The sequence below is a fragment of the Chiloscyllium plagiosum genome, unplaced genomic scaffold, assembly GCF_037043375.1.
Source record: "Chiloscyllium plagiosum isolate Xiang-an unplaced genomic scaffold, Cpla_swu_hap1 HiC_scaffold_12, whole genome shotgun sequence".
Taxonomy (NCBI): domain Eukaryota; kingdom Metazoa; phylum Chordata; class Chondrichthyes; order Orectolobiformes; family Hemiscylliidae; genus Chiloscyllium; species Chiloscyllium plagiosum.
In genome coordinates this window covers 42,477,388-42,503,361 of record NW_028270150.1, presented here as the reverse complement: position 1 = coordinate 42,503,361, position 25,974 = coordinate 42,477,388, and the positions used below count along the sequence as shown (strand labels likewise).

General features: G+C 41.6%; 1 protein-coding gene across 2 annotated transcripts in view; it reads left to right on the top strand.

Moving 5' to 3' along the window:
* Nucleotides 1–25,974, top strand: part of LOC122555247 (capZ-interacting protein) — a 101,095-nt gene that overhangs the window by 13,724 nt on the left and 61,397 nt on the right. The window contains exon 1 of one of the 2 annotated variants that reach the window (XM_043701033.2): nt 22,595–22,990. The exons of the other annotated variant lie outside the window; for it this stretch is intronic. Within the exon in view, the coding sequence (XP_043556968.1) occupies nt 22,985–22,990 (6 nt within the window). The 5' untranslated portion in view covers nt 22,595–22,984. Of the gene's footprint in view, nt 1–22,594; nt 22,991–25,974 lie in introns of those variants that run through there. 2 annotated transcript variants of the gene reach the window in all.

Below are 25,974 nucleotides of genomic sequence, written 5' to 3'. Positions count from 1 at the left end.
TTTGCACAGAGGGTGGTATAAATATGTAATGAGCTACCAGCGGAAGTGGTTGAGAAGGGTACATTAATAACATTTAAAAGGCATTGGACAATTACATGGATAATAAGGTTTAAAAGTATATGGGCCAAGTGCAGGGAAATGAGGTTAGCGTGGATGGACATTTTGTTCGGCATGGACCAGTTTGGGTCGAAAGGCCTGTCTTTGTGCTGTAGGACTCTATGATTCTATTAGAGGGGTATCCTACCAAGAGGTGGTAGAAATTCCTCTGTGTACTAGAATACTTAAAAGAATTTGACTTAAGATTTAGAGAGGAAATAACTTAAAATATTGTTTTATAAAGTAACCTGTGGATTATTATTCCCATGTTCCCCATTTCAGTTCCAGAGTAATATATTATTGGATACACCATCAGTTTAGGACATTTTTCTAAATTCATGGTGATAGGATAGATGCTAAAAAGGTAGCCCAATGATAATATAAATGAAGATAGGAAACCACTGCAAGGGATTAAGTTGATGTGGAGAATGCAATAAAAGGAATAGTGTTTATAATAATCACAATATGTCAAGATATTATTGGTGAATAATATAGCAAGTTCTTAAAAAAAAACTGCATTGGTGAGTTTTATTTAAGAAATAACACAACCGCTTTGTTTACAAAGTATGGGAGAATGAAGTTTACTTTTCACTGTCAAGAAAATCTTTACATCATATACTTGAATCTCAGAATATGCTATAGTCTGTTCATAGATTGGCTACCAATTCAGTGTTTAATCCTTGAATGCTTAATCCCTTATATAAATAAACTCAATAAGCAGTCGGAGTTCTCCATCAAAATACTCAATTGGTAGGAACTCTGTTGTGAAAATGATAATTTGGGAAATCAGTTGTGAACAGGCTGTCAGGAATACTTAGTACTGTTTTTATTTAATTCTACACTTCTTTTGTGCAATTTGTTGACATATGCACAGTCACAATGATGTTATGTATTTGTATACCCAAGCTTGCTTTTTCACAATCCTAAAGGAAGCTTTACTCTCCCAAAGGGTGCCTTACCTCCGCCATAGGAGGCATGGGACCAGATCCAAAATAAAGGAACATAAAACATGCTTCCAGCCCTCACACTTAACACCCATCATGCTCACTTTCCTCAAGCGACCTGTATAACTCTCACGTACTTAATTCATCCCCCATGTCTCCTGTGCTACCCAATACTCCTTTACCCATCCTCATAGCCCCACATACTCTTATGCCAATTTAGTGGCAACTCCTACCCATCACTCTTTTGCTATTCACTGACCAAGCCGACTCATTGATTATTCACAAGTAGCCAATGCACACAAGAGAGTATATTTTTATTATTTAAAGTCTATGTTTTTGGTACACTACCAAGACAAGCTCGTTCATGCATATAAACATATTTTGACATACTTCTTGACAGGATGACACTTGTTGAGAGGTCTTGACATGTTGAACAGTTCCAAGTGTTTATGCCCATTTTACGTGCAATCTTCTCTACTGTTAACAGTTCCAAAAGATACCTGACCCTCTCTCCAAAGGATTGCTGACCCAGTCCCAAACAATACATGAGGCTTCCCTTCTCAAAACGATCCCTGACCTCCATCCCATGCCAAGATATCCTGGGACCATACCTGCAGCGAGATGCCTCAATACTCCAAAGAGCATGCCCTGGCTCTCCTAAAGGAATGCACTGAGAATGGACTTGCTTTCACTTGATCTAATCTCCAGACTCCAGGTTTCAGACATCAAAGACTCCAAAATCTGATGGCAGTAGAGGTTCTTGGTCATTTAAATGGCCAGCTGCCTTCAGAAACTGTTGTATACAAACCTCGATCTCACTCCTATGAAAATGAGAAATACTGGGTTTGAGGGCAATACTCAGAATTCAGGCTTTCTCACCACAGTAAAGATATTCTCCGTGACAGTAAAAATCTAGGCCAGAGTGTACTCTCATATGGGGTAGAGAAATATCAGAGGCCATCAATTTAAGATGATCACTAAGATACCTAATGGGAACTTTTAAGAAAATCTTTACTCAAAGAGCTTATATGAGGAACTTGTCATCACAGGGAGTGGTTGAAGTGCATATGAAAGAACCATTCAAGGGGGACCTAAAAAGCATATGGAGAGAAGCAAACAAATGGTTGAAATGGTACTTTTAGGTGAGGAAAGATTGAAGAAGGCCTAAGTTAAGCCATAAATCATAACCATGATGCAAGGGCTGGTTGGATAAATGGCTTTATTTCTGGAGCGTTATGACATGTATATATGTAGAGTAGTAGCTTCCTGTAAGTTCTTAATTTTTTTGTAAATTTGCCTAAGATGACATCTCTGTTCCTAATTTATATCCTGTTTTGATATAACTTTCTGATAGTACCACCCTCCCAAACCAACAGGATGTGCGCACTTATAGCATTTTACAGTTAGCTTTTATTTCACAATAATTGAATTGCATGTGACTTCTAATTTCTCCCCTTGAAAATAATAAGGAAGAAAATTATACAAATTAAGCCAGTGACTTTATCTACGTACAAGCTTTTACTTTGTACAATGTTTGATAAAATATTAAGATTAGTACAATAGAAAAACAAAATTTATTTTGTTGTACTTTCAAGAAAACATGTAGTGGTTGAATGGCTTTATTTATTTCACAAAAATGTCATTTCACAGAGAAATTGTCTTTAAAATAAATCAGCATGAGCAGAGGAATTATTTGGGACAGGGAAAAGCTAGCCCATTACGTTTCAGCAAGTTATTCTCACTGCTTTGCTTTGTCAGCATTAAGCCAGTTTCATTTGCTTTTCCCATTCGACAAGTCTGTGACACTCTGTGTAAAAGGGTTATATCAAACTTTACTCCAACAATTTTGTATTTTGGTATTCAAACCCATTGTCACAGTGAACAGTTTGGCAGGATTAATTTTATTTTATTTAATAATTTAAATTTCTGGCACTCTAAAGAACTTAACTATTTGGAAATTATACCTTCACTATATCTTTTGCACCAACCCCGGAAAAACTAGTATGACATGGAAATAAATGTACCTATTGTACAGGAGCTCCATTTTGAGGGATATGAATTGGATCAGTATGCACCCATCATTTCCTTCTGTCAAGTAATCAGCACTTATGTTTATCTAATATAACAGTTAGGCTGAAAGCCAACATCATTGCACTTGTTTTTCTGATGTGGAGCAGGCACAACATTGTCGAATTTATCAATGCACTGGCACATGTCCCAATTTGCCACAGTGAAATTCTTCCTGAGATGGTTTGGTATGCAGATCTCCCGCAACCACTAAGAAGCACAGCATTTGTTTTAATGAGTGCCACATGCCTGAGCTAAGGCCCACTGCCTAAATTTATTTGTTGAAGCAGGAAGTCATTGTCTTAACATTGCCTTAGAAAGCATTCTCCAGAAGTGGTACTTTAAAAGGATACTTACCCCCATTAAGATGAGGTTCTGTTTCAACTTGATAGTTATTGGTGGTGATGGCCTGTATTTCAGAGGACATTTTGCAGTAAGACTACTGGATTAGTGCATAGCAGCTTGGGATAAGGACTATTCCCGAAGCATCAGGTCAAGCAAACATTGAGAACCAAGTCAGGAGAACTGTCATGGAATTGGCGATTGGGCTTCTCAGGTCAAAATTTCAAAGACTCAGCAGATTTTGAAGCATGAATATAGCAAGTAGCAAAATTTGTCATTGTTCCTACACCAACTTCCAGGCAGCAACTCACTGATGAAGTCTTCTCATGACATTTTCCTTTCCTCCCCAATGCCCCAACATCTGCCTAATCCAGTCATCATAACCAGAACCTGAATGCACTCAAAAATGTCTTAACTCCATGGTTATTGCTTTTCTGTAACTAAGAATATTAGATCAACAGCAATTTAAGACAAACAAATACAGCAGGCAGTGAAGAAAGCTAATAGCATGCTGGCCTTCATAACGAGAGGAATTGAGTATAGAAGCAAAGAGGTCCTTCTGCAGCTGTACAGGGCCCTGGTGAGACCGCACCTGGAATATTGTGCGCAGTTTTGGTGTCCAAATTTGAGGAAAGACATTCTGGCTATTGAGGGAGTGCAGCATAGGTTCACGAGGTCAATTCCCGGAATGGCGGGACTATTTTACGCTGAAAGTTTGGAGCGACTGGGCTTGTATATGCTTGAAGAAAGTGAGGACTGCAGATGCTGGAGTACCAGAGTTGAAAAATGTGGTGCTGGAAAAACACAGCAGGCCAGGCAGCATCCGAGGAGCAGGAGAATCCGACGTTTTGGGCATAAGCCCTTCTTCAGGAATGTATATGCTTGAGTTTAGAAGGCTGAGAGGAGATCTGATTGAGATGTATAACATTATTAAAGGATTGGACACTCTGGAGGCAGGAAGCATGTTTCCGCTGATGGGTGAGTCCCAAACCAGAGGACACAGTTTAAAAATAAGGGGTAGGCCACTTAGAACAGAGTTGAGGAGAAACTTCTTCACCCAGACAGTGGTGGCTGTATGGAATGCTCTGCCCCAGAAGGCTGTGGAGGCCAAGTCTCTGGTTACTTTCAAGAAAGAGTTGGATAGAGCTCTTAAGGATAGTGGAATTAAGGGTTATGAGGATAAGGCAGGAACAGGATACTGATTGAGGATGATCAGCCATGATCATAATGAATGGTGGTGCTGGCTCGAAGGGCAAAATGGCCTACTCCTGCACCTATTGTCTAAATAGTTATAGCAACATAGTTCACCAATCTTCATTTTGACAGTGATTGTACTGAAAATTGCGAACTAAAGTGAAATCACCATTGTGCAAATTCCTAGTGTCTATCTTGTATACTCACTTTCTAATTTGACTGTCCATATGAGATACATTCCCAGTGCTACAGTAAATGAGGATACTTGAGATGCTTGTGTTGGCTACCCAAGTAGCTCTTGCTATAGAAGACACAAGTAAGGATATCGAAATCTTGCTGGAGCTTGGAAACACCAGATCCAGTTGGATATATGACAAATTCAAAGGTTGAGAGTATTATGGCAAAGGATGTGTTGTCACCTTGAGTGAGAGTAGCATTTGCCTTGTTCATGGTTTGAATGCCACTCACATGGGTCAGTATCAGAGCAATCCCAGAATTCTCAGTGAGAACAGAGTACCAAGGTGTGGAAAAATAAGGAGTGGAAAGTGGAACAAAAGATAAGATCGGGAAAGGTTAGAATGCATGGGATATTAGTGAACAAAGATGTCAGAGCCATAGACGTGCATGGAAACAGGTTCTTTGACCCAACTTGTCCATGCCAACTAGATTTGTTAAACTGAACTAGTCTCACTTGCCTGTTTTTGGCCCATATTCTCCAAACTTTTCCTATCCATGTACCTGTCCAAATGTCTTTTAAATGCTGTAATTGAACCTGCCTCCACCATTTCCTCTGGCAAGTCGTTCCATATATGCACCACTCTCTGTGTGAAAAGTTGCCCCCCCAGGTCTCTTTTAAATCTTTCCCCTTTCAGTTTAAACCTATGCTCTCTAGTTTTGGACTCCCCTACTCTGGGGAAAAGATCTTGATTATTCACCTTATCTATGCTCCTTGTGATTTTATAAACCTCTATAAGTTCACCCCTCAGCTTCCTATGCTCCTATGAAAAAAGTCCCAGCCTATCCAGCCTCTCGTTATAACTCAAACCTTTCAGTTTCAGTAACATCCTTGTAAATCATTTTTGCACCCTTTCTAGTTTAATGACATCCTTCCTATAGCAGGCCAGAATTGTGCACAGAATTCCAAATGTGGCCTTACCAATGTCTTGTACAGCTGTAACATGATGTCCCAACTCCTGTACCCAATGCTTTGAGTAATAGTAGAAAATCTAAAATGAGTGAAGAATGAGGCAGAATCAGATGCGAAGCTGTTGAGGTCTCTTGACACACTACATTTCACTGCATCTTCTGTGCTTTTTCTGAGTGGAATGGCAAGTTTCTCAGTAGGCAGTAGTGAATTAAGGGAATTTTATCTTGTTAAACACCTCATTAACACTGCAATTTGCCTCATAAATATTCAGCTTCCCAACTTACTGCAGATTGCGCCAAATGAGCTAAGTACTGAGATATTTAATACTTTGTTGGCCACAGGTAAAGTCCAGATGACTGAAGGATAGCTAATGTGGTTCCTTTATTCAAGAAGGACAGCAGGGATAGGCCAGGTAATTACAGATCAGTTAGTTTGATTGACAGTTGTAGGGAAATTACTGGAAAAATTCTGAAGGACGTGATTAATTAACACTTGGAAAGGCGGAGTTAGTTAGCACAATTTGTTTGAGGGAGATCCTGTCTGACTAATTTAATTCAGTTTTATGAAAAGGTGACAAATATATTGATGAGGGTAGTGCAGTTGGTGTAGTCAACCAGGATTTCAGTAAGGCAAAAGTGAGGACTGCAGATGCTGGAAATCCTGATGAAGGGCTTTTGCCCGAAAAGTCGATTTTCCTGCTCCTCGGATGCTGCCTGACCTGCTGTGCTTTTCCAGCACCACTCCAACCCAGGACTTCAGTAAGGCCTTTGACAAGGTCCCACATAGAAGGTTTGGCCAAAACGTGAGAGCCCATGGGATCCAAGGCAAGTGGGCAGGTTGGATCCAAAATTGGCTTACAACCAGGAGACAAAAGGTGATGGTGGACAGTTGTTTTTGTAACTGGAAACCTGTGACCAGCAGTGTACCACAGGGAGAATTGTGCTGGAGCCCTTGCTACTTGTTTTGTACATTATTGACTTAAATATGATAGTATAAGGTAAGTTTGCAGATGACATGAAAATTGATGGTGTCAGGTTGCAGTCTGATATTGATTGACTGATAAATTGTGATTAATGTGCTAAGTGGGAGGTAATAGATTTTGGGAGGTCTAATAATGGAAGGATTTACACAATAATTGATAGGTCCTAAAGGAGTACTGGGGAACAAAGGGTCCTCTGTGTTCAAGTCCATAGATCCCTGAAGGTATCAGCAAAGGTAGATAAGTTGGTGAAGAAGGTATATAGGATGCTTGTCTTCATTAGACAGGGTGTATTATACAGGAGCAAGGAAATCTTGTTGCAACTTCATTGAGCATTGGTTAAGCCACAGCTGGACTACTGTGTTCACACATTATGGGAAGGATTTGATTGCACTGGAGGGGGTGCAGAAGAGATTCACCAGGATGTTGACTGGGATGGAAGGTCTCTGTTATGAGGAGAGATTGGATAGACTGGGCTTGTGGAGGCAGGTACTTTTGCAACATTTAAGAAATATCTGGATGAGCACTTAAAACACCATGGCACAGTAGGCTATGGACAAGTACAGGAAAATGGGATTAGTGTAGTTTGGTCTTTGTTGGTCAGCATTGACATGGCAGGCTGAGGGCCTGTTTCTATGTTGTGTGACCCTGTCCCCAATCCAGTTTCAGTCAGCTTCTGTTCTAAAATACTGTAACTTACACTATATTGGCTTCTATCATTATATTACTGCATCAAGGACACTGTACACTCAGGGATGTGCACTCAACTCATGGAATGGACCAGGGTGCACCTACAACCTCTTTGTTTGCTGTCATGCTGCTCTGAGCCTATCTGATTGCTCACAGAATAGATTGCACTGCTTTACCGCTTACCACAAACACCACACCAGGAAACTTATCATGTTTGTCAGCAGTCCTCAGTCAAGTTAAGGGAGATAGCATATGCTCAGGGGGTTCTGATTCAGTAAATTAAGGCCAGCCTTCAGTGCCCGCCCAGAGCTTGGGTACAGTCAGTCAGCCACCCAAGGCAGTCAGAATCGGGGTCGTCTCCTCATAAGGGGTAGAGAGCCAAATATCAGGCAGTTCATCACCTGTTTTGAGACTTTCTGCCCAACTCAAAGCTGTTTTTCTACCAGAAGGAGAGAGAGGCAGGTTGCAGTGGAGATGAAATTGTGTGGCACAGTTGTTATGTTTGGTGTAGGTGGGGAGATGTCCTGAATAGAAAGTACTGGAGGCCCTGTAGGGTTAGTGGTTCTCGGAGTTGGGTGGGTCACAGCAAGTGAGGGATGAGCCTTTGTGGAAGGCAGGTGTGATAACAGGTATAAAATAAGTGTTAAGAATCAGAGAGAAGATGCTGGCACTTACTCCAGCAGAGTGGAGGAGATCAATGGCTTTCTTCCTAGAGTGCTGAGCATTCCTCCAGATGGTCAAGACAGCTTTAACTCGGGTGGCAACCTCAAACCAGGCTGGCATGGTTTGTGTTGTGGCTTCTACTGTCAGTCCTGGGGGAAGAGGATGTATTGCATCTGCACTAACTCGTCCACCAGGACTGCTGGGTCCCTGCCTGCAAAGCAGGGTGCCAATTTCCCCCTTTCTGCTGTGTCTGAGGCAAATTTCATGAACCCTGCAGCTTAACTCCAGTGACAGTGCTTGTCTGGGTACAGAGCAGCCTTTTTAAGATGGGGCAAGCATGGAGGGTGTCAGTTTATCAGAGGATACTCAGTGAGTGATGAGCCGTTCCTAGAATGGCAAATGGTAGGTGGGACTAAAACCAGATGTGAGGAATGCCACAGAGGTACGGTAAGTAGCTAATAAGGCACGTTTAGTAAGTTATGACAAGAATCCTTCCAAAACAAACTCAACACAAACACTCACTCTAAGCCAAAGAAATATAAGATTCAGCTCTCAGGGTCTGGTTTACTGCCATCTATGTATGCTTTGGGCATGTGTAAAAAAATGGCACAACATCCAGCAATATTTGGAGTTATATTTTTGCTGCTCAAGTATCAGCTTACATGGTGATTTCACCATCTTATTAATTAATTACAACTTACAATGGCCTGTTCCCTATTGATTTCAACAGGATACTCAGAGATCCAAATGACTAGAGGTTAAAATCAAAATAGCACTAGTATAGCTATTAAGTTTGGTCCTGTGAAACAAAAATGAGTACAAGATATTTATAAAAGGAAAGAAATATCACCAATAAATTTTACAGGAAATGTTAGGTTGAACATTCCAAAGAAAATAATGGCAATTAATATGAACTGTTTAATATTCCTGAAAACAATACTTTCATTGATGTAGGCATGTTTAAGTTTTACTATCATAATATATAAAGATTAAGAGGGAAATAGGAGACCAGATATTCAAGAATTATTGATTTAATTTGACTTTGCGATTGGAATTCAAACCGTGTACGTTAAATTTGTTTTAAGCCTAATGGAAGCTGGCCTTTCTTGGCTAAACACTATTGTACTACCATTGAAAATAAAAGCTTCAGCATTTCAGCATTGTTAAAGATAATGATTTGCAAAAAAAAACTCCATTATTTCTCAATTTATACTTTGCTCTACAGTGAGACAATTCTGCAGAGGCCTATAGATGGCTTCCACCCCTGACATTTTTCCCTTGTTCCTTATTTCCAACCAAACTGATTCTACTTCATGATTTAATGCACCTATGTAACTCCTCACCACTGCACTGAAGCCTTCATTTATGAACAATCTTATGGACCACCTTTCTCATTCTGTTTATTTTTCTGGAAATCCGAATAAACTTGAATATTTAGTTCCCAGTTCTGGTCACCCTGTGACACCACCTCTGTAATAGGTGTCAAGTAAAATACATTTATATTTGTGCTACTCATCAATCTTGTTACAAATACTGCATGCATAGAGATAAAGACGGTAAAGAATTGATCTTTTTAACCAGGGATAGGGACCAAAAGAGTGACATCACAAATAAATCATAAGTTCGTTGCTTGGTGATAGTTACCAATTTGACTATCTATTATAGAGTACTTTAAGATTAAGAGGAAATATTCAGGGACCAGTATGATTTTATATTTAAAAAGTTGAATTAACAACTAAGTAAGTAAAATAGAGCTGCCAGGCCAAGAAATGTGTTGTGGCTGCATGATGTGGGAGCTGATGGACTCCATTGTGGTTCATGGTGTAGCAAGTGTTGTTTGATTGAGGAACTCTGGCTCAGAGTTGATGAGCTGGAGTCTGAGCTTTGAACACTGCAACACACCAGAGAAGGGCAGAGTTATCTGGACAATGTGTTACAGGAGGCAGTCACACCCCTTAGATTACCTACTTCAAATTTAACAGGAGGGAGTATTGCCAACAAGGCAAGTAAAGGGATCCAGGAAGTAGTGTCTAATAGGTTTAAGATTCATGCTGTCTGTGTGGATGAAAGTTGGTGGGGGGGGTGGGGGGGGGTAGGCAGGGGTGTGTGTGTATGTGTGTGTAGGGAGGATGAGCAAATTGACCATAACACTATGGTGCAGGTTGGTAGTGGAATTTCAAGAAAAAGATTTTGTGGAATCTCTACAAAATGGTTTTGGGGAGCAGGTTATGGTAGAGCCCTCAAGAGAATAGGTAATTCTGGATTTTGTGATGTGAAATGGGACAGAGTTGAGTAGGGAGCTGAAGGTGAAGGAACCCCCAGGGACCAGTGACGATAATATGGTAGAATTCATCCTGCAGTTTGAGAGAAAGAAAACTGAATCTGATGTAATGGTATTACAATTAAGTTAAGGTAACTGCAGAGACATGAGGAAGGAGCTAACCAGAGTTAATTGGAAGGGGGGCCTAGCTGGGAAGACAGTGGAGCCGCTTTTGCAGAGATTTCTGAGGATAATTTGGGAAGCCTGGCAGAAATTCATCTCAAGGAAGAAGAAACGTACTAAGGAGAGGAAGAGGCAACCATGGCTTACAAGGGGAGCTGGCAAGCTGACTGTTATAATCAGCTCTCTCACACACCCTGCAATTTGTGCACTTGACCATACTAGGTGAAGGGCTTATGCCCGAAACGTCGATTCTCCTGCTCCTCGGATGCTGCCTGGCCTGCTGTGTTTTTCCAGCACTACACTTTTCAACTCTGGTCTCCAGCATCTGCAGTTCTCACTTTCTCCATACTAGGAGCACCCCATCCTATTCGATAAGCCACAATGTGCAGGTGCTGGTATTGGACTGGGATGGACAAAGTCAGAAGTCACATGATGCTGGGTTATAGTCCAACAGGTTTATTTGAAATCACAAACTTTCGGAGCGCTGCTCTTCCATATGGCTCTTTCACCCAATGAAGGAGCGGCATTCAGAAAGCTTGTGATTTCAAATAAACCTATTGGACTGTAACCTGGTGTTGTCTAACTTCTGACTAGTGGACAAGGACATTGCCTGAGGTGCCTCCAAATCTAAACTCTGGATCTCAATATTTGCCTCACTGGCAATCACATCCTCCTGTTTCTGACCATGGATGAAATTTGATGTAATTAATGTCAAGGATGTGACTGTCTCCTGTCACAGTGTCCACATACCTCTCCCTCTCATTGGTATATTGCAGTGTCCACAGCTTGGATTCCAGTTCATCAAATCTGGGCTAAGTTCCTCAAGCAGCCAACACTTGCTGTAGATGTGGTCACTGTGGATTGCACTAATGTCCACCATACTACAGTCACACCACAGCGCCTTCCCAGCCATCCTTATTCTAATAATTAACTAATTTAGATGCTAAATATTTTAGAATTGAATTTCTTAAATGCACTCTTTCACTCTAATAATGTCTGGCAATCAAAGAGACACTGAAGAAATACCCGCCAGCACCTACCTATTCTCCTGTGGTGTCATACTTTGGCTCTGACATTATAGAACCAGGTGGAAGGTTTCTTTGCTGCTAGTTTTTATCTTCTGCTGTCATTGCCTTTCTGTCTGTTTTGCAGTGATGCTGACTTGCTTCATGCTTGTTCCATACATCCATGTCCCACCAAGTAAGCATGATTCCTCATTCCAGAGCAACTCTACCATTAGTAGTCAGTGTCATCCATTGTACACAACTTATCACCCATGACCACAACATGCGTGTTGCAGGTATGAGGGGAACGTCCACCATCACGGAGGCCAAGTGAGCCAACTACAGGGGAAAAGCCCTCCAGCCGCTCTCAGGAGGAGAAGTCAGAGACCCCAGAGGAAGCGACGACAATGCTGCCTCTTGCACCCTGCACGGACTCAGATACTGACACCTCGGGGAGAACTGTAACTAGTTGGGAGCATGCAGTGGTGAACGCATCACTGTCATGGTTCCACAGCTGGCCAGGAAGAAGCACTCAGAGGATTCCCGGAGACCAGGCTCATGCTCTGCCCCAGCAAGTGAGGACCCAGTGGTGTCAACAGTCAGAGACTTTACCCACATGCGCAAGGAGCTAGAAGCAGCAGGCAGGTATGTGGGAGGCAGTGGCTGTCATAACCCAGAGATTTCAGGAATGCAGCTACTCATTGGGGACCTAGTTGCTGCAAGCATACAACTGTCTCACTGCCTCCATGGACAGGTTGGACACTGCAAAGGACAGCCATATCCAGCCCACTCAAAGTCTGCTAGATAGGTGCACAGACCTGCAATCCCTTGCCCTAGTCATTGATCCTCAGCTGCAATGGCTAGGCAATGGGTGGGGCAGGTGGAACATTGGACTAAAGTGTTGTGGGAGGGAGAGGAGGAAGAAGACCCACTGAAGGTACTTTGGGTGGTAGAGGTGACAGTGACTTGAAAATTAACTTGTGCATTTATATAAATTTCAGTGCTTTAACCTTACACCTAGTATTGGTTTGAAATATTTAGCGACAGAAACTGGCATTGCTTCATGGTCACAGTCAAAGTTCCATGGATAGATGTCTGTACTAAGACTCTGCTGCATCATCTGAAAGGAAAGGAACAATGCATATACATAGCATTGGGCCATGATAACACTTTTGACCCTCCTCATACAACATCAGCACTCATTTGTGGTCTCTATGTCCAAAGGGCTATCTGTCAATTAATTGTTCACCAATGTCTGTGGCAGAGAGGTGCAACACACCAAGGGATGCAATGCATTGGGATGGATGGGAATGTGCCAGTGAGCCCTGCTACTCAAATCTGTCCTTCCAGAGCACTGTTCCAGGTTATTGGAGAAGTCTGATGTTTGTTGTGAATGTTGCACATGCTGGATACCAATGTGCGCGGATGAGAGGTGTGTGTTGCTGGTGCCTATTTATCGTGTATGGGCTGCAGTTTGATTGAACGCAATGTGGAATTTATTTGGAGCAAGTGGTGAGCTGAATGCACCAGTAACCAGTTCCACCTTCCAAGTTTAGTTTTCTCAGCTTATTTGGTGAATTTGGTAAGTCAGAAAGCTGAATATTAATGTAGCAATTAGGACCATCAATGACATATTTAACAAGAAATAACCGCCCTTAATTGGCAATTTGTGCTATTTTGTGAGAAACTCACCATGCTCCTTGTGTAAAGCAGAAAAGCTGGAGTGAGAGCTGGACCTCACTAGACTTCCTGTCCAATTCTGCCACAAATCCCACCATAGCCCATGTCCCTCAGACCCTATAAGATTCCACCTTTAGTGACTAAATGTAAGAAGAAGTAATAACACAACATATATGAGATCGAAAATGAGAAGTAAGTCCAAAAAAAGATAAAACTTAAAAGATGTTTGGTTGCTTTTCTGGGTTGTTTGTGAAGAGCAGATACTGGAACATGGTTAGTTGATTTTGAGATTCTTGGTTTTGCAGGTTAACTAAAATTATTTTGTCCTTTTCAACGGTCCTTCTGGCTTCCAGCACTTAGAGCAAGAGAGAACTTTACTTGCAAGGCATGGTTGACTAGTAGGTGGTTCCTTGACAATGACCTTGACAGGACCTAAACCCAGGCTAGTACAGATATGTACTAAAAACATAAATTGCAGATAAAGCTCAGCATGTCTGGTGGCATCTGTGAAGAGAAATCAGAGTTAATGTTTCAAGTCTGGTGACCCTTCCTGAAACATATGTGTTATTTTATTTTATTTAGTACAGATATGCACCTTAGCTCAGTAGCACATCTTCTTCCACTAGCAAACACAAACATGTTGAACTGGCTTTTTATTCCTGTTCTTATGTATTTTTGAAAGGGGAAGATACAAAACATTACCTCACCCAGTCTGGTGTCTCTTCTGTGTACTTGTTCACAGACTGAGAAAATCCCTTGCTCATTACAGTTCAGTCTGTAATGCATTTCTCCACTTTTAAGTTCATCCCTTTGAAAGTTCCTTAATTCCTGTCAAATCATCATGGGCTAAGTGATTAGCACTGCTGCCTCACAGCACCAGGGACACGGGTTCAATTCCTCCCTCAGGTGACGGTCTGAGTGGAGTTTGCACATTTTCTCTGTGTCTGTGTGGGCTTCCTCCAGGTGTTTGAGCTTCTGACCATGGTCCGAAGATGTGCAGGTTTAGTGGATTAGCCAGAAGCAATGTAGGGTTTCAGGGATGGGGTGGGCTGTTCTTTGGAGGGTTGGTAAGAACTGAATGGCCTGCTTTTACACTGTAGGGATTCTATGAAATGTTGTTGTGGTTCTGTTCGCCGAGCTGGAAGTTTTTGTTGCAAACGTTCGTCCCCTGGCTAGGCGACATCATCAGTGCTTGGGGGCCTCCTGCGAAGCGCTTCTTTGATGTTTCCTCCGGTGTTTATAGTGGTCTGTCCCTGCCGCTTCCGGTTGTCAGTTTCAGCTGTCCGCTGTAGTGGTTGGTATATTGGGTCCAGGTCGATGTGTTTGTTGATGGAGTTTGTGGATGAATGCCATGCCTCTAGGAATTCCCTGGCTGTTCTCTGTCTGGCTTGCCCTATGATAGTAGTGTTGTCCCAGTCGAATTCATGTTGCTTGTTGTCTGCGTGTGTGGCTACTAAGGATAGCTGTACGTGTCGTTTCGTGGCTAGTTGATGTTCATGTATGCGGATAGTTAGCTGTCTTCCTGTTTGTCCTATATAGTGTTTTGTGCAGTCCTTGCATGGTATTTTGTACACTACATTAGTTTTGCTCATGTTGGGTATCGGGTCCTTCGTTTTGGTGAGTTGTTGTCTGAGTGTGGCTGTTGGTTTGTGTGCCGTTATGAGTCCTAGGGGTCGCAGTAGTCTGGCAGTCAGTTCCGAGATGCTCCTGATGTATGGTAGTGTGGCTAGTCCTTTTGGTTGTGGTATGTCCTCGTTCCGTGGTCTTTCTCTTAGGCATCTCTATGAAATGTGAAATGCCAGGATCTCTTTCTCCAGTCATTGAATTTATATCCACAATATATTTGACTATATTAGTTCTCTTTTGAAAAACACATGTTGGAATTAAAAGTAGTTTATCCAAGGTTATGATTCGTGGTCATGATACAAGCACCTGTTGATTCTTTTTTCTTAATTATTCTTTTGAAATTCTTGCCCACTGTTAATGTTAAACTGAGCAGTCCGTAGTTCCTACATCTCTACATTCTTTCTTGAATAGGGGTGTCACATTTACCATTCTCCAAACCTCTGGCAACTCCCCCACATCCATGGAAGTCTAAGGCAAGCTCTTCTGCTGTACCCATCCCCACTTCCTCTGGATGTCTGTTTTGCAAGACATCTGTACCAGGTAAGCAATCTCTCTAAATATAGCCAACCTTTCCAACTTATCCTGCCCATCAATTTTCACCTCATCCATTACGTCTTCTGTCTCTACTTCCACTTATATTTTATCAACATCCTCTTCCTTAGAAAATACAAATAAAAGACTCATTCGGCATTCCAGTCTTGGATGCATCTCTGAGCATATATTACCCTCTTTGTCCTTAATAGGAGCTAAAGCACCTCTTTCTAGATGCTGACTATTTATATGCCATGATTTTTCATTTCCCTTTGCTGTTAACTGAAATTCTGTTCTCTCTTTGCTAGCTTTATTTTTCTCTCCTTTCCCCTCTCAACTTATCATGTTTGGGCTGTTTCTAACTTCAAATATTCACTTGACACGCATCATTTTTCTGCTTTATCATATTCTCTAACAACTTCACCATCCAAGGCTACTTGGCCTTGCTTCCCTTACCTTTTACCTTTGCTATAATGTACCTAGGGATAGCATGGTGGCTCAGTGGTTAGCACTGCTGCCTTACAGCCTGGGTTCGATTCCAGCCTCAGGTGACTGTATGGAGTTTGCACATTCTCCCTGTGTCTACATGGGTTTCTTCCCATGGTCCAAAAATATGCAAGTTAGGTGAATTGGCCATGCTAAATTGTCTGCAGTGTTCAGGGATGTATCGATTAGGTTCCCTCGTTAGGGGAATTCCACAGATTCACAATCCTTTGTGAGAAGAAATTCTTCCTCATCTTAGTCTCAACTGTGCAACCCTGTATTCTCAGATTATGGTCACTGTCCTCAAGACAAAACACCTTTCCACATATATTCTGTAAAGTCCTCTAAGAATCTTGAATGTTTCAATAAGGTTGCTTCTCATTTTTCTATACTCCAATGAATACAGGTTCAATGTAGTCAACCTCTCTTCAATAGACAATTCCTCCACATCCGGTATCGTTTTAGCAAAACCTCCCTACTTTTACACTCCATTTTCTTTAAAATAAAGGCCAACAAACCATTTTCCTTCCCTATTAGCCATTGAACCTGGATTCTAGGTTTTTTTTTGTCATTCATGGACAAGGACTACCAAATCTCTCTGTTTTGTGGCTTTCTGCAGTGTTTCTCCATTCAACTAATATTTGGTTACTCTATTCATCCTGCCAAACTGCACAATGTCACATTTCCCCACATTTCCCCATCTGCAAATGTTTTTGCCACTTGCATAAGCTGCCTATATCCCTCTGCAGTAAAGAACAAGGCTAAAAATATTTTGCAAAAGTGTCAGGAAGGGAGATATCAAAGTTTGTGCGAAGATTTGTAGCTCGAGTGCTTGGCAAACAGAACCACAACAGGGAGATATCAGTCATTGGTCAAGGAGGATGAATGTCACCATGTAGAGGTGGCTGGAGGACAGGCTTTCACCAAGACATGAACAGCCTGTTATGAGTGCATTGGGTAAATATGATCATGTCAATGTTTTAAATGGAAAACATATATCTCATTTCTGATATTTCTTCATAAATCAGCACTTCCATTCCAGATGTTTGACTAACTGAACTGAGCAGCAGCTGTATTAATCTTACTAAGGTTTAGAAGAAGATGGAGGAGAAGAAGGAATGCCGGTCCCACCAGAACCAGAGACACAAGGCTCAGAGAGCTGGAGCTGCAGTGAACAAGCAGTGCCTGAAAAGGGGAACTGGGTTTTCACTGCTGTTGTGCAGTGTCCCGAGAGAGGGTTTAGTCAAGGTATTATAGTTACCTGCAGATGAATGAAAGGCAGTACCAGAGATGTCACTGAATGGCTCGGGAGATTGTCATCTACATCTGTGACCTCCTACAGTCAGGTCTGCAGCTGGTTGGCTTGGAAGGAAACACGATGCCTGTGGAACTGAAGCTCACAGCGATATTGAAATTCCTCACCACCAGCTCCTTTCAAACTTCAACTGGAGACATGTGTGACATCTCCCAAGTGTACTTGTGAGATGGTTTTAACAGGAAAACAATGACCCAGACAGCCAAGGTGCCTGACAGTTTTGTAACATCACTGAGCTCCCTGAAGTATAATGGACCATTGACTGAACGTGTGGCCCTCAGAGCTCCATGGCAATATCCAACCGTTTTCCTTAACAGGAAGGATAATCACTCTCTCAATGTCCAGTTGTTTGTGTCCACAGGCAGATATTTTGGAGATGTGTGCTTGCTATCCATGGAGTTGTCACAGTGCTTTCATTCTACACAACTCCCAGGTTCCTGAAATGGTTGCTCCCCATCACCCCCTATCTTCAAAGTCAGCTCATTAGTGACAAGGGGTACGCCCAGAAGGCATGGCTAATGACTCAAGTGTGAAAACTTTAAACTGATGTGGAACAGGGACACAATGCTGCCCTTGCATCCATCATTGAGTAGACAGTTGGACTTGTGAAGATGTGCTTATGTTGCCTGAACCACTCGGAGGACTACTCCAGTACCATTAAGATAGTCTCCACAATAATGATTTTTTGCTGCACTCTGCACAACCTTACACTGAGAACTTAAAAGAGGGGAGATGGACCACCCATTTGTCCATGCAGGCAAGGAAGAAGGAGAGCGTGATGGAGATGCTGAAGAAGCCAACACTGATGGTGAGGACTGAGGACACCAGGGATGTAGTGAAGTGAAGACTGGCCTGGAGAACTTGTTAACAGCAGGCTTTGAGGGAAGATTACTTTATATTAACATATGTGGACACTCAGAACTATTAGCCAGTCATGGCAGAGGTTTCCTGCACTCCATGGAATGCTTACTTTAAGCTAGCTTGTTTGTCACAAATTGTTATTTGTTTCATTTCATTAATAACCTCTGTTTTCTGGCTCGAGCATCAGTTGACTCAAACATTTGTTTACAAAGGGCATTCATCTATCACTTAGATGTAGACAGGGTCAACTGTAGTAATTGACTCCCTAAACCCAACCATGTATCTTCAGTTCCTGCTTTCTAGAGATTAGGTTCCTCCAAGAAGAGACCATTGAATAAGAGCCTCAGCACTCCTTGTACTACTGCACCTCATCAGCATATGAAGATCGACAGAGACCATCACTTCTCAAGATCATCCACAAGCAAAGAATAAATAATCAAAAGCTTGATTGAGAAAGATGATAGCACTGTTGTACAAAGTGCCTTATATGTGTCAAGTGTAACAGTGGAACAGAAAGTTGGTACTCAGGCACAGAAAATACTTTAATTTGTTTATTCTTTCTTTTCTTACACTTCAGTCTTCATGCCAGTACAGCTAAATGTGAACAAGCTTGCTGACTGCCTTGTTAAATTACCACTTTAGTGACTGTAAGGGGTCTAAAGGGCTCTGGTTTGCTGGGGGCTGTGCAGATGAAACTTCCTTGGCCTGACATAATAGAGATGTTTGAGTTCCTAGCAGAGGGGTAGTGGTGCAGCAGGGAATCTCTGGAGTGTCCTGGCATGACAGATCCTAGGTGCTTGGCTATTGCTCATTCCCCCAGTTGACACGCAATAGCTCCTAAATCACCCTTGAGGGGATGGGCCATGCCTCTCAGCCCTCTTTTGTCTTGCCAGTGAATGAATGTATCCATGGTTGAAGTGATAGACTGAAGATGCCCATGCATGTTTGGTTGATACTGGTTGTTCTACTGAACCTGGTTCTGCATGGCTGCCTGCATCAAGAACATTGATGCACCGGGGAGGTGATGGCCTAGTGGTATTATTGCTGGCCATAGACCCAGTTAATGGGGACCCAGGTTTGAATCCCACCATGGTAGATGGTGGAATTTGAATTCTGAGCAAGGGTCACCAGACCCGAAACGTTAACTCTGATTTCTGTCCACAGATGCTGCAGACTTGCTGAGCTTTTCCTGCAATTTTTGTTTTCATTTCAATAATTCAGAGTTTGATGATGACCGTGAAACCATTGCTGATTGTCAGAAAAAACCCATCTGGTTCACTAATGTCCTTTAGGGAAAGAAACCACCATCCTTACCTGGTCTGGTCGACATGTGACTCCAGATCCATAGCAATGTGGTTGACTCTTACCTGCTATGTGGGCAATTATGGATGGGCGACAAATGCTAGCCTAGCCAGAGATTCCCTCATCCTGTGAATAACAAAGAAGTGCTCACAGTCACAGCCACAGCATCCACAACATCAGAGCCGCAGCCACAACATCAGAGAACTGGAGCAGACTCCTCTGCCCTTCACTCCAATTTGAGCATGATCACTAGCACCTCTGCCAGACATTCCTCTGCTCATCTTTGTTTTTTCATAATCTTATTAATGGATGAGTCCATCAGTTCAACATATGTACTAGACTCAGCAGCAGCCAGTTCTCTAGCAGACCCCTGAGTATCAGAGACGTCAGCTGTTTCTTTCTTCTCTAGCTGCAGGTCTGTGTCAATGTTGTGTTCACAAGCCTACCCTAGATTGATTACCCACCAAGGTGAATGTTTCTATGTTGGGTGGTATGTGGGAACAAGTATAATGATAATGTATTATTTTTCACTAGATGGCAATAGATATTCCGTTTCCCCTTCAGCAAAGGCATATTCTCCAGGCTCTCCTGTCAGCTTGGTGTCTTATGGTCATCCACCCTCGCCAGTCTGTGCACCGTCACATTGATTCATATTCCTTGCAGCAAAAAGAACCAATAAGCAACAATTGCATTGGTACATGAGAACTCTGCCTGTATTGATATAGACAGATATGTCCAGAGCTGTGATTGTACATGTGTTACTAGTAAGAAGAATGTTGTATGGAGCTAAGGTGTTCTGATTGAAAGGTTATTTGATGTTGTCAAACAACTAGACTTGATGCAAATCAATAAAATATTATCAGATGTATGTGCCTGAGATACCTGTGGGATGTTTATTCTGAAGCCATGCCTTTTGGGGATATTCTTCTCCCATTAAAAGCGATCAGATGTATCTATTCTCCTAGTTGTGATGAAAGGCCAATGAGCTAGTAGAGTGTGAGTTGTTAAACGTAGTAGCTCCTTTTATGTTATAAATTTGGGTCCTTGTAGATATGCAAGAGGCAGCACCAGTGTGGTACAATATTGCTACACTGGTGACTGTAATTAAGTGATATACAGTGATTGCACATGGTGCACTTGATGAAGATGCCCGGTGCTCAATCTTACAAAAGACAGTACCCCCTGCAGTAGGAAGCTCACAATGCCTATTCACACCCACAGGAGCCTGAAGCATTGAGCAGACAGTGGTGGGATACCTGCTAGTGCAGCATAGCATTCGTCATCTTGTGTCACTGGAATGATGTTTGTCTGGAACCACACATGGGCACAGAATTTCACAGCCACCTCTGTCCAGGCTGTCATCATCAGTTGGAATGGCCTGCTTAGATTAGATTACTTACAGTGTGGAAACAGGCCCTTCGGCCCAACCAGTCCACACCAACCCTCCGAAGAGTAACCCACCCAGACCCATTTCCCTCTGACTAATGCACCTAACACTATAGGACAGGCAAAATCGACGTTTCGGGCAAAAGCCCTTCATCAGGAATTAGATATGCAAGAGGCAGCACCAGTGTGGTACAATATTGCTACACTGGTGACTGTAATTAAGTGATATACAGTGATTGCACATGGTGCACTTGATGAAGATGCCCGGTGCTCAATCTTACAAAAGACAGTACCCCCTGCAATTATTCCTGATGAAGGGCTTTTGCCCGAAACGTCGATTTTGCCTGTCCTCGGATGCTGCCTGAATTGCTGTGCTCTTCCAGCACCACTGATCCAGAATCTGGTTTCCAGCATCTGCAGTCATTGTTTTTACCACCTAACAGCATCTGCAGTCATTGTTTTTACCACCTAACACTATAGGCAATTTAGCATGACCAATTGACCTAATCTGCACATCTTTGGACTGTGGGAGGAAACCGGAGCACCCGGAGGAAACCCACGCAGACACGGGGAGAATGTGCAAACTCCACATAGACAGTCACCCAAGGCTGGAATCGAACCTAGGACCCTGGTGCTGTGAGGCAGCAGTGCTAACCACTGAGCCACCATGCCGCCCTTTTCTCTTGGATAGCCTACAGGAGAACCTTTAGGCATGTAGCTAAAACATGCGCCACCTTTTGCTGGGCCTCAGACATATCCAGCTGGGAATGATGTCTGGAGATTGAGAGATGCTCCTGGGTTATAGACAATGAGGTGCTGTTCGAGGGCCTTTTAAACCCAGTTGTTGGTACCCAGAAGGTCCTTGAAGGAGGAACTAAACTTGGTGTTCATAACATTTGGCATTTCACCTGCACAGAATATGCAATGAGCTGAGGCCAATATAATTGTGGAAAAAAACCTAACCTGTCACTAAGTGGGGATAACTTCCTTTAGCCCCGCATCAACCCAATCTTTCAAGAATCAAGATTCAGCCCAAAATCCACCCAGAGCAACACTGGGCAAAAAGTCTACGGACCCAAGATTTATGTTTTCGTCGGACTGGCCCACGTTTCTGAGTTTGCATTAATATATTCCCGCCTCATTTTCCAACGACGTTTTCTTATGAATCTCTATAATCCTGTCCGTGATATCCAATGGTAGGTTGTACCCTTTTAATAGTGGCTATAGTCTGACAGCCCTGCGTATGGGTCATTTCAATTTGCTGATTGTTATCTTCATTACAGCGCATTTCCTTCACTTGCCTGAAAGCTGGCTGGTTTCCGTTCAATGGCTTCCTGCCAGCAGAAAAAAACACAACCGACCTTCTCATGTCAAAATGAAAAAGAGGAAGTGCTCAGAAATACCGTTTATAGGAATTAAACTTTAAGAAAAAAGTTCTGACACCAAATATTATACAATTGTTTAAATATTTTAAAATATAAACAACAAATGCAAAAAAGACCACACATCAAATTGACTTTAAAATACGAATAAAATATTTCAAACAAATATAAATAATAACATTAAAAGGTTATTTATCGTTAATCCAGTGGTTTGTGCATGCAGTTATTATTTTCAGGGCAGGTCGAAAACATTTTAGCACGTTTTTTCGAAATGTCAAAAAAACTACACAAACTTTTGATTGTATTTACTTGAAATGTTCATTGCCATCGCGTGTATTGCAACTGTTGGGAGAAACTTTTTTGACCCAAAAGCTTAAATCGGGGCCACTGTTGTCAGTCTGCAGCGATGAGGAACGCCTCGGAAAGAATCTGACATGCACACGCTGTTTATAGGAGAATAACAGCTCTCTATCTACTCCAGGAAGGGAGCTAACTGGTTAAATCACTGTGCGGTCGACCGATTGAGATTAAAGCTTTGGGTAATATTTATTACAAAGACCATATAAACTTTGACCATTCGGGGAATCTAAACAGAACCAATCCATTTGTAGTTTTGCTCTGCTTTTCGACGTTTAACCACCCTCCACCCCTCCGTGTCTGACTTTGCTGGGTCCAGATCAGCCTATGACCACAGAGTTGTGTCATCGGGATGTGTGAAGCTGAGAGACTGGGTAGCATGTGTGTTATTCCAGTGCAATGACTTTGTGATCTGAGAACAGAGAACACAACGGCTATCTCTCTCGGATCAGTTACACACAAATAACTTGCTGGCCAGGACTCCTGGAGAAAATGGAGGTAAGGTGAACTTGGCAGCTACGTTACAGATCGCCTTTATCGAGATGTGTCACTTTCCAATGCTGGGGAACTCTCTCTTCATGCTTCTTGTTCAATCTCCTGTCCGCTCCACTTGACTTGTTCATGTCAACATATGTACTCGTGTTAAAGAAGCATAGAGTTTGTGACAACTGTATTCATACTGCAAACCGTTATTTTAGTTTGAAACTGTGTGTGGAAGTTACAGATTAGACTGTGGTTTACAATAAAGTTTTAATAGGGAGAAGCAACTAATTGACATCGATAAATGTAAACATCGAAAAATCTTTTCTCAACATACCGAAGACCGAGCGAGAAGTTAAGAATCATAAATCCTCTGTCTTCAGCGGGAAGTTTTGCAATTTTCTTTGTCGCATTTTGAATTGAACCCCCCCAATTAAAATAAATAATTACATTTATGAACGACAGATCCTAGCCATGGAGATTAGTCAGTGTACCCGTGTATTAAATGGTGCCTATGACCTGCCACTTTATCCAAAAATATGTTGAAATAGCTTGAAATAGAAACTCATTAATATTGAGCAGCAATTGGAAAATAAATTCATGCAAAGGTAAATGAAGGAATAGTTTGTTTTCGTTTACAGAAATGAAAATGATAATGTTTTGTTGTGAAAATTGATATCCAATGTACATTGTTCTACAGTATCCTTATTTATCACAATATTGCAACAACCCACCAGCATTGAGTGTCTTAGCAGTACGTCTGATCCCTACACTTTAAATGAGCTCTATTTCTGCACCTGTCTTTAAAGTGGGATATCCCGAGGTATACTTTCCTTTTTGGCACTAAGGGTGTGATAAGTTATAAATTTCTGTATGGCTAAAGTGTCCAGTGAAATGCTTGGTAAATGAGGCCTTTCGTTACATAATTCAGACAATGATAACATGATTCTGATGCTGGGGAAGGGTTAAACAATCCTGTACTTTGCTGCTGTAGAATAATGTACAAAACTACAGCAAATGTGGATTCACCTTTAATGTAAATTCTGCTGTTTTCAAGAGTTTTATTTGCTCAAAAAAACAACAGATGGGCTGGTACTTGTTATTTGTTTGTTCACAGGATGTGGGCATCACTGGTGAGGCGAGGTGCCCATCCTTAATTGCCCTTGAGAAGGTAGCGAGGGACTGCTTTCTCAAACCGCTGAAGTCCATGTGGTGCAGGAACACCCGTAGTATTGTTAATGAGTTCCTAAGGCTAACAAGTGAAAACAGTGTGAGATTCATTCTTTGATCTGTGCTGAGCTTGCTCATTTCAGGGTCAGCAGAGGAAGACTAGTATCAACTAGGGTTCCCTTTTCTGATTTTTAGAGATTGACTCCTCTCTAGCAAATGTGGATACTGCGTAAAAAGCTTCGCCTTGATGAATAGCTTATTGGCTAGATAGACAAGCGAATAACCACTTGGTAGAGGCTTCAGGTGCCTATGGAACTGTATTGCAGTTTGTTGCTGTCCTCAGAAAATAAAAGACAAATATTACTGTTCTAATAAAGATATTTTTCTTTCTTCTCTAAATTATTTATAGTTTTCTGACTTTTGTAGCAGTGTACATAGTCTCATTAGGATGCATAACATTTCAGTAAAATGTTAGTTCTTTAAAATTTACTGGGGTGGAGTACCAAACATTTGGGCTGGAATGAAGGAAGCCTTTATATATAAACGCACACACAGTTCATTCATTATCAAAACATAAAAAAAATGCTTGTCAGAAAAATCAGGAGATGTTATGTGTGCTATGATTCATCAAATCATAACAGTGTAGCAAAAAGCCATTCACCCCATCATGCCCATGCTGGCCATCCTGGGGATTTGTATAAAGATGAATACATTTTATTCTATAAGCCTTAAACTGTAGCAAATTTGAAATTACACACAGAATCCACTGGGAATTTAACACTGAGTTGATGCAGCAATCTCAGTAATAATGTTTTGGATTTTTTTTCAGCTTCAGTACTATTCATTATATAATTGATAAAAGTGAATCTATAAATGCAGCTAAAACTAATATATACTACAGCCACAAAAGAAGATAAGGATGGTAAATGGTAGAAAAGGTCAAAGTTTTTTGATGAATTCTTAGAGTAAGGTAGCTGCTTTTAATAAGATAAATGAGAGAGATTTAAACTATGAAGACCAGTACATTTCTTGATAATTAGTTTTTAAAAAAATCATATTATCATAAAATCATGGAATCCCTACAGTGTGGAGCAGGCCATTTGGCCCATCGAGTGCACACCAACCCTCCGAAGAGCAGCCTGTCCCCTCTCCTAGCTCTGTAACCTTGCATTTCCCATGGTCAAACCACCTGACCTGCACATCTTTGGACTGTGGGAGGATATCCACACAGACACAGGGAGCATATGAAAACTCCATACAGACAGCCTTATCAATGAATGATATTGAACTTGTATTTGACAAGAGCTACATTTGTCTTCTATATATGACACAGAAATGATTTTCTGACTTCCATTGTCAACATTGCCTGTGTTGCTTCAGTGACTTACTTTTTTATTCACAGAAAACAGATTTGTCAGTACCTTCTAACATAATTGAAGATACTGCACATTTAGGAAAAATGAATTATCTCATGCATAATATTAGGCATTTTGCAGGGCCATTTTGAAATCAACTTTAGGGACAACAAAGAACTTATGGTGAGCCAATTATTCTCTTGAAATTAGGCTCTCAATGGTATCTTTATCATTATGTCTTATAGTTACTGTGAAACATGACATTGAAGTACTGTGGAAATCAAGGAGTTGATTTTGGTCTGAAACTGAGCCGATCTTACTCATCACTAATACACTTCGAGTTTTGGTCACCTTGTTATAGGAAGGATGTTTTTAAACTGGAAAGACTGGAGAAGAAATTTACAAGGATATTGCCAGGACTGAAGAGACCGAGTTATACGGAGAGGTTGGTCAGGCTAGGACAGTTTTCTTTAGAGT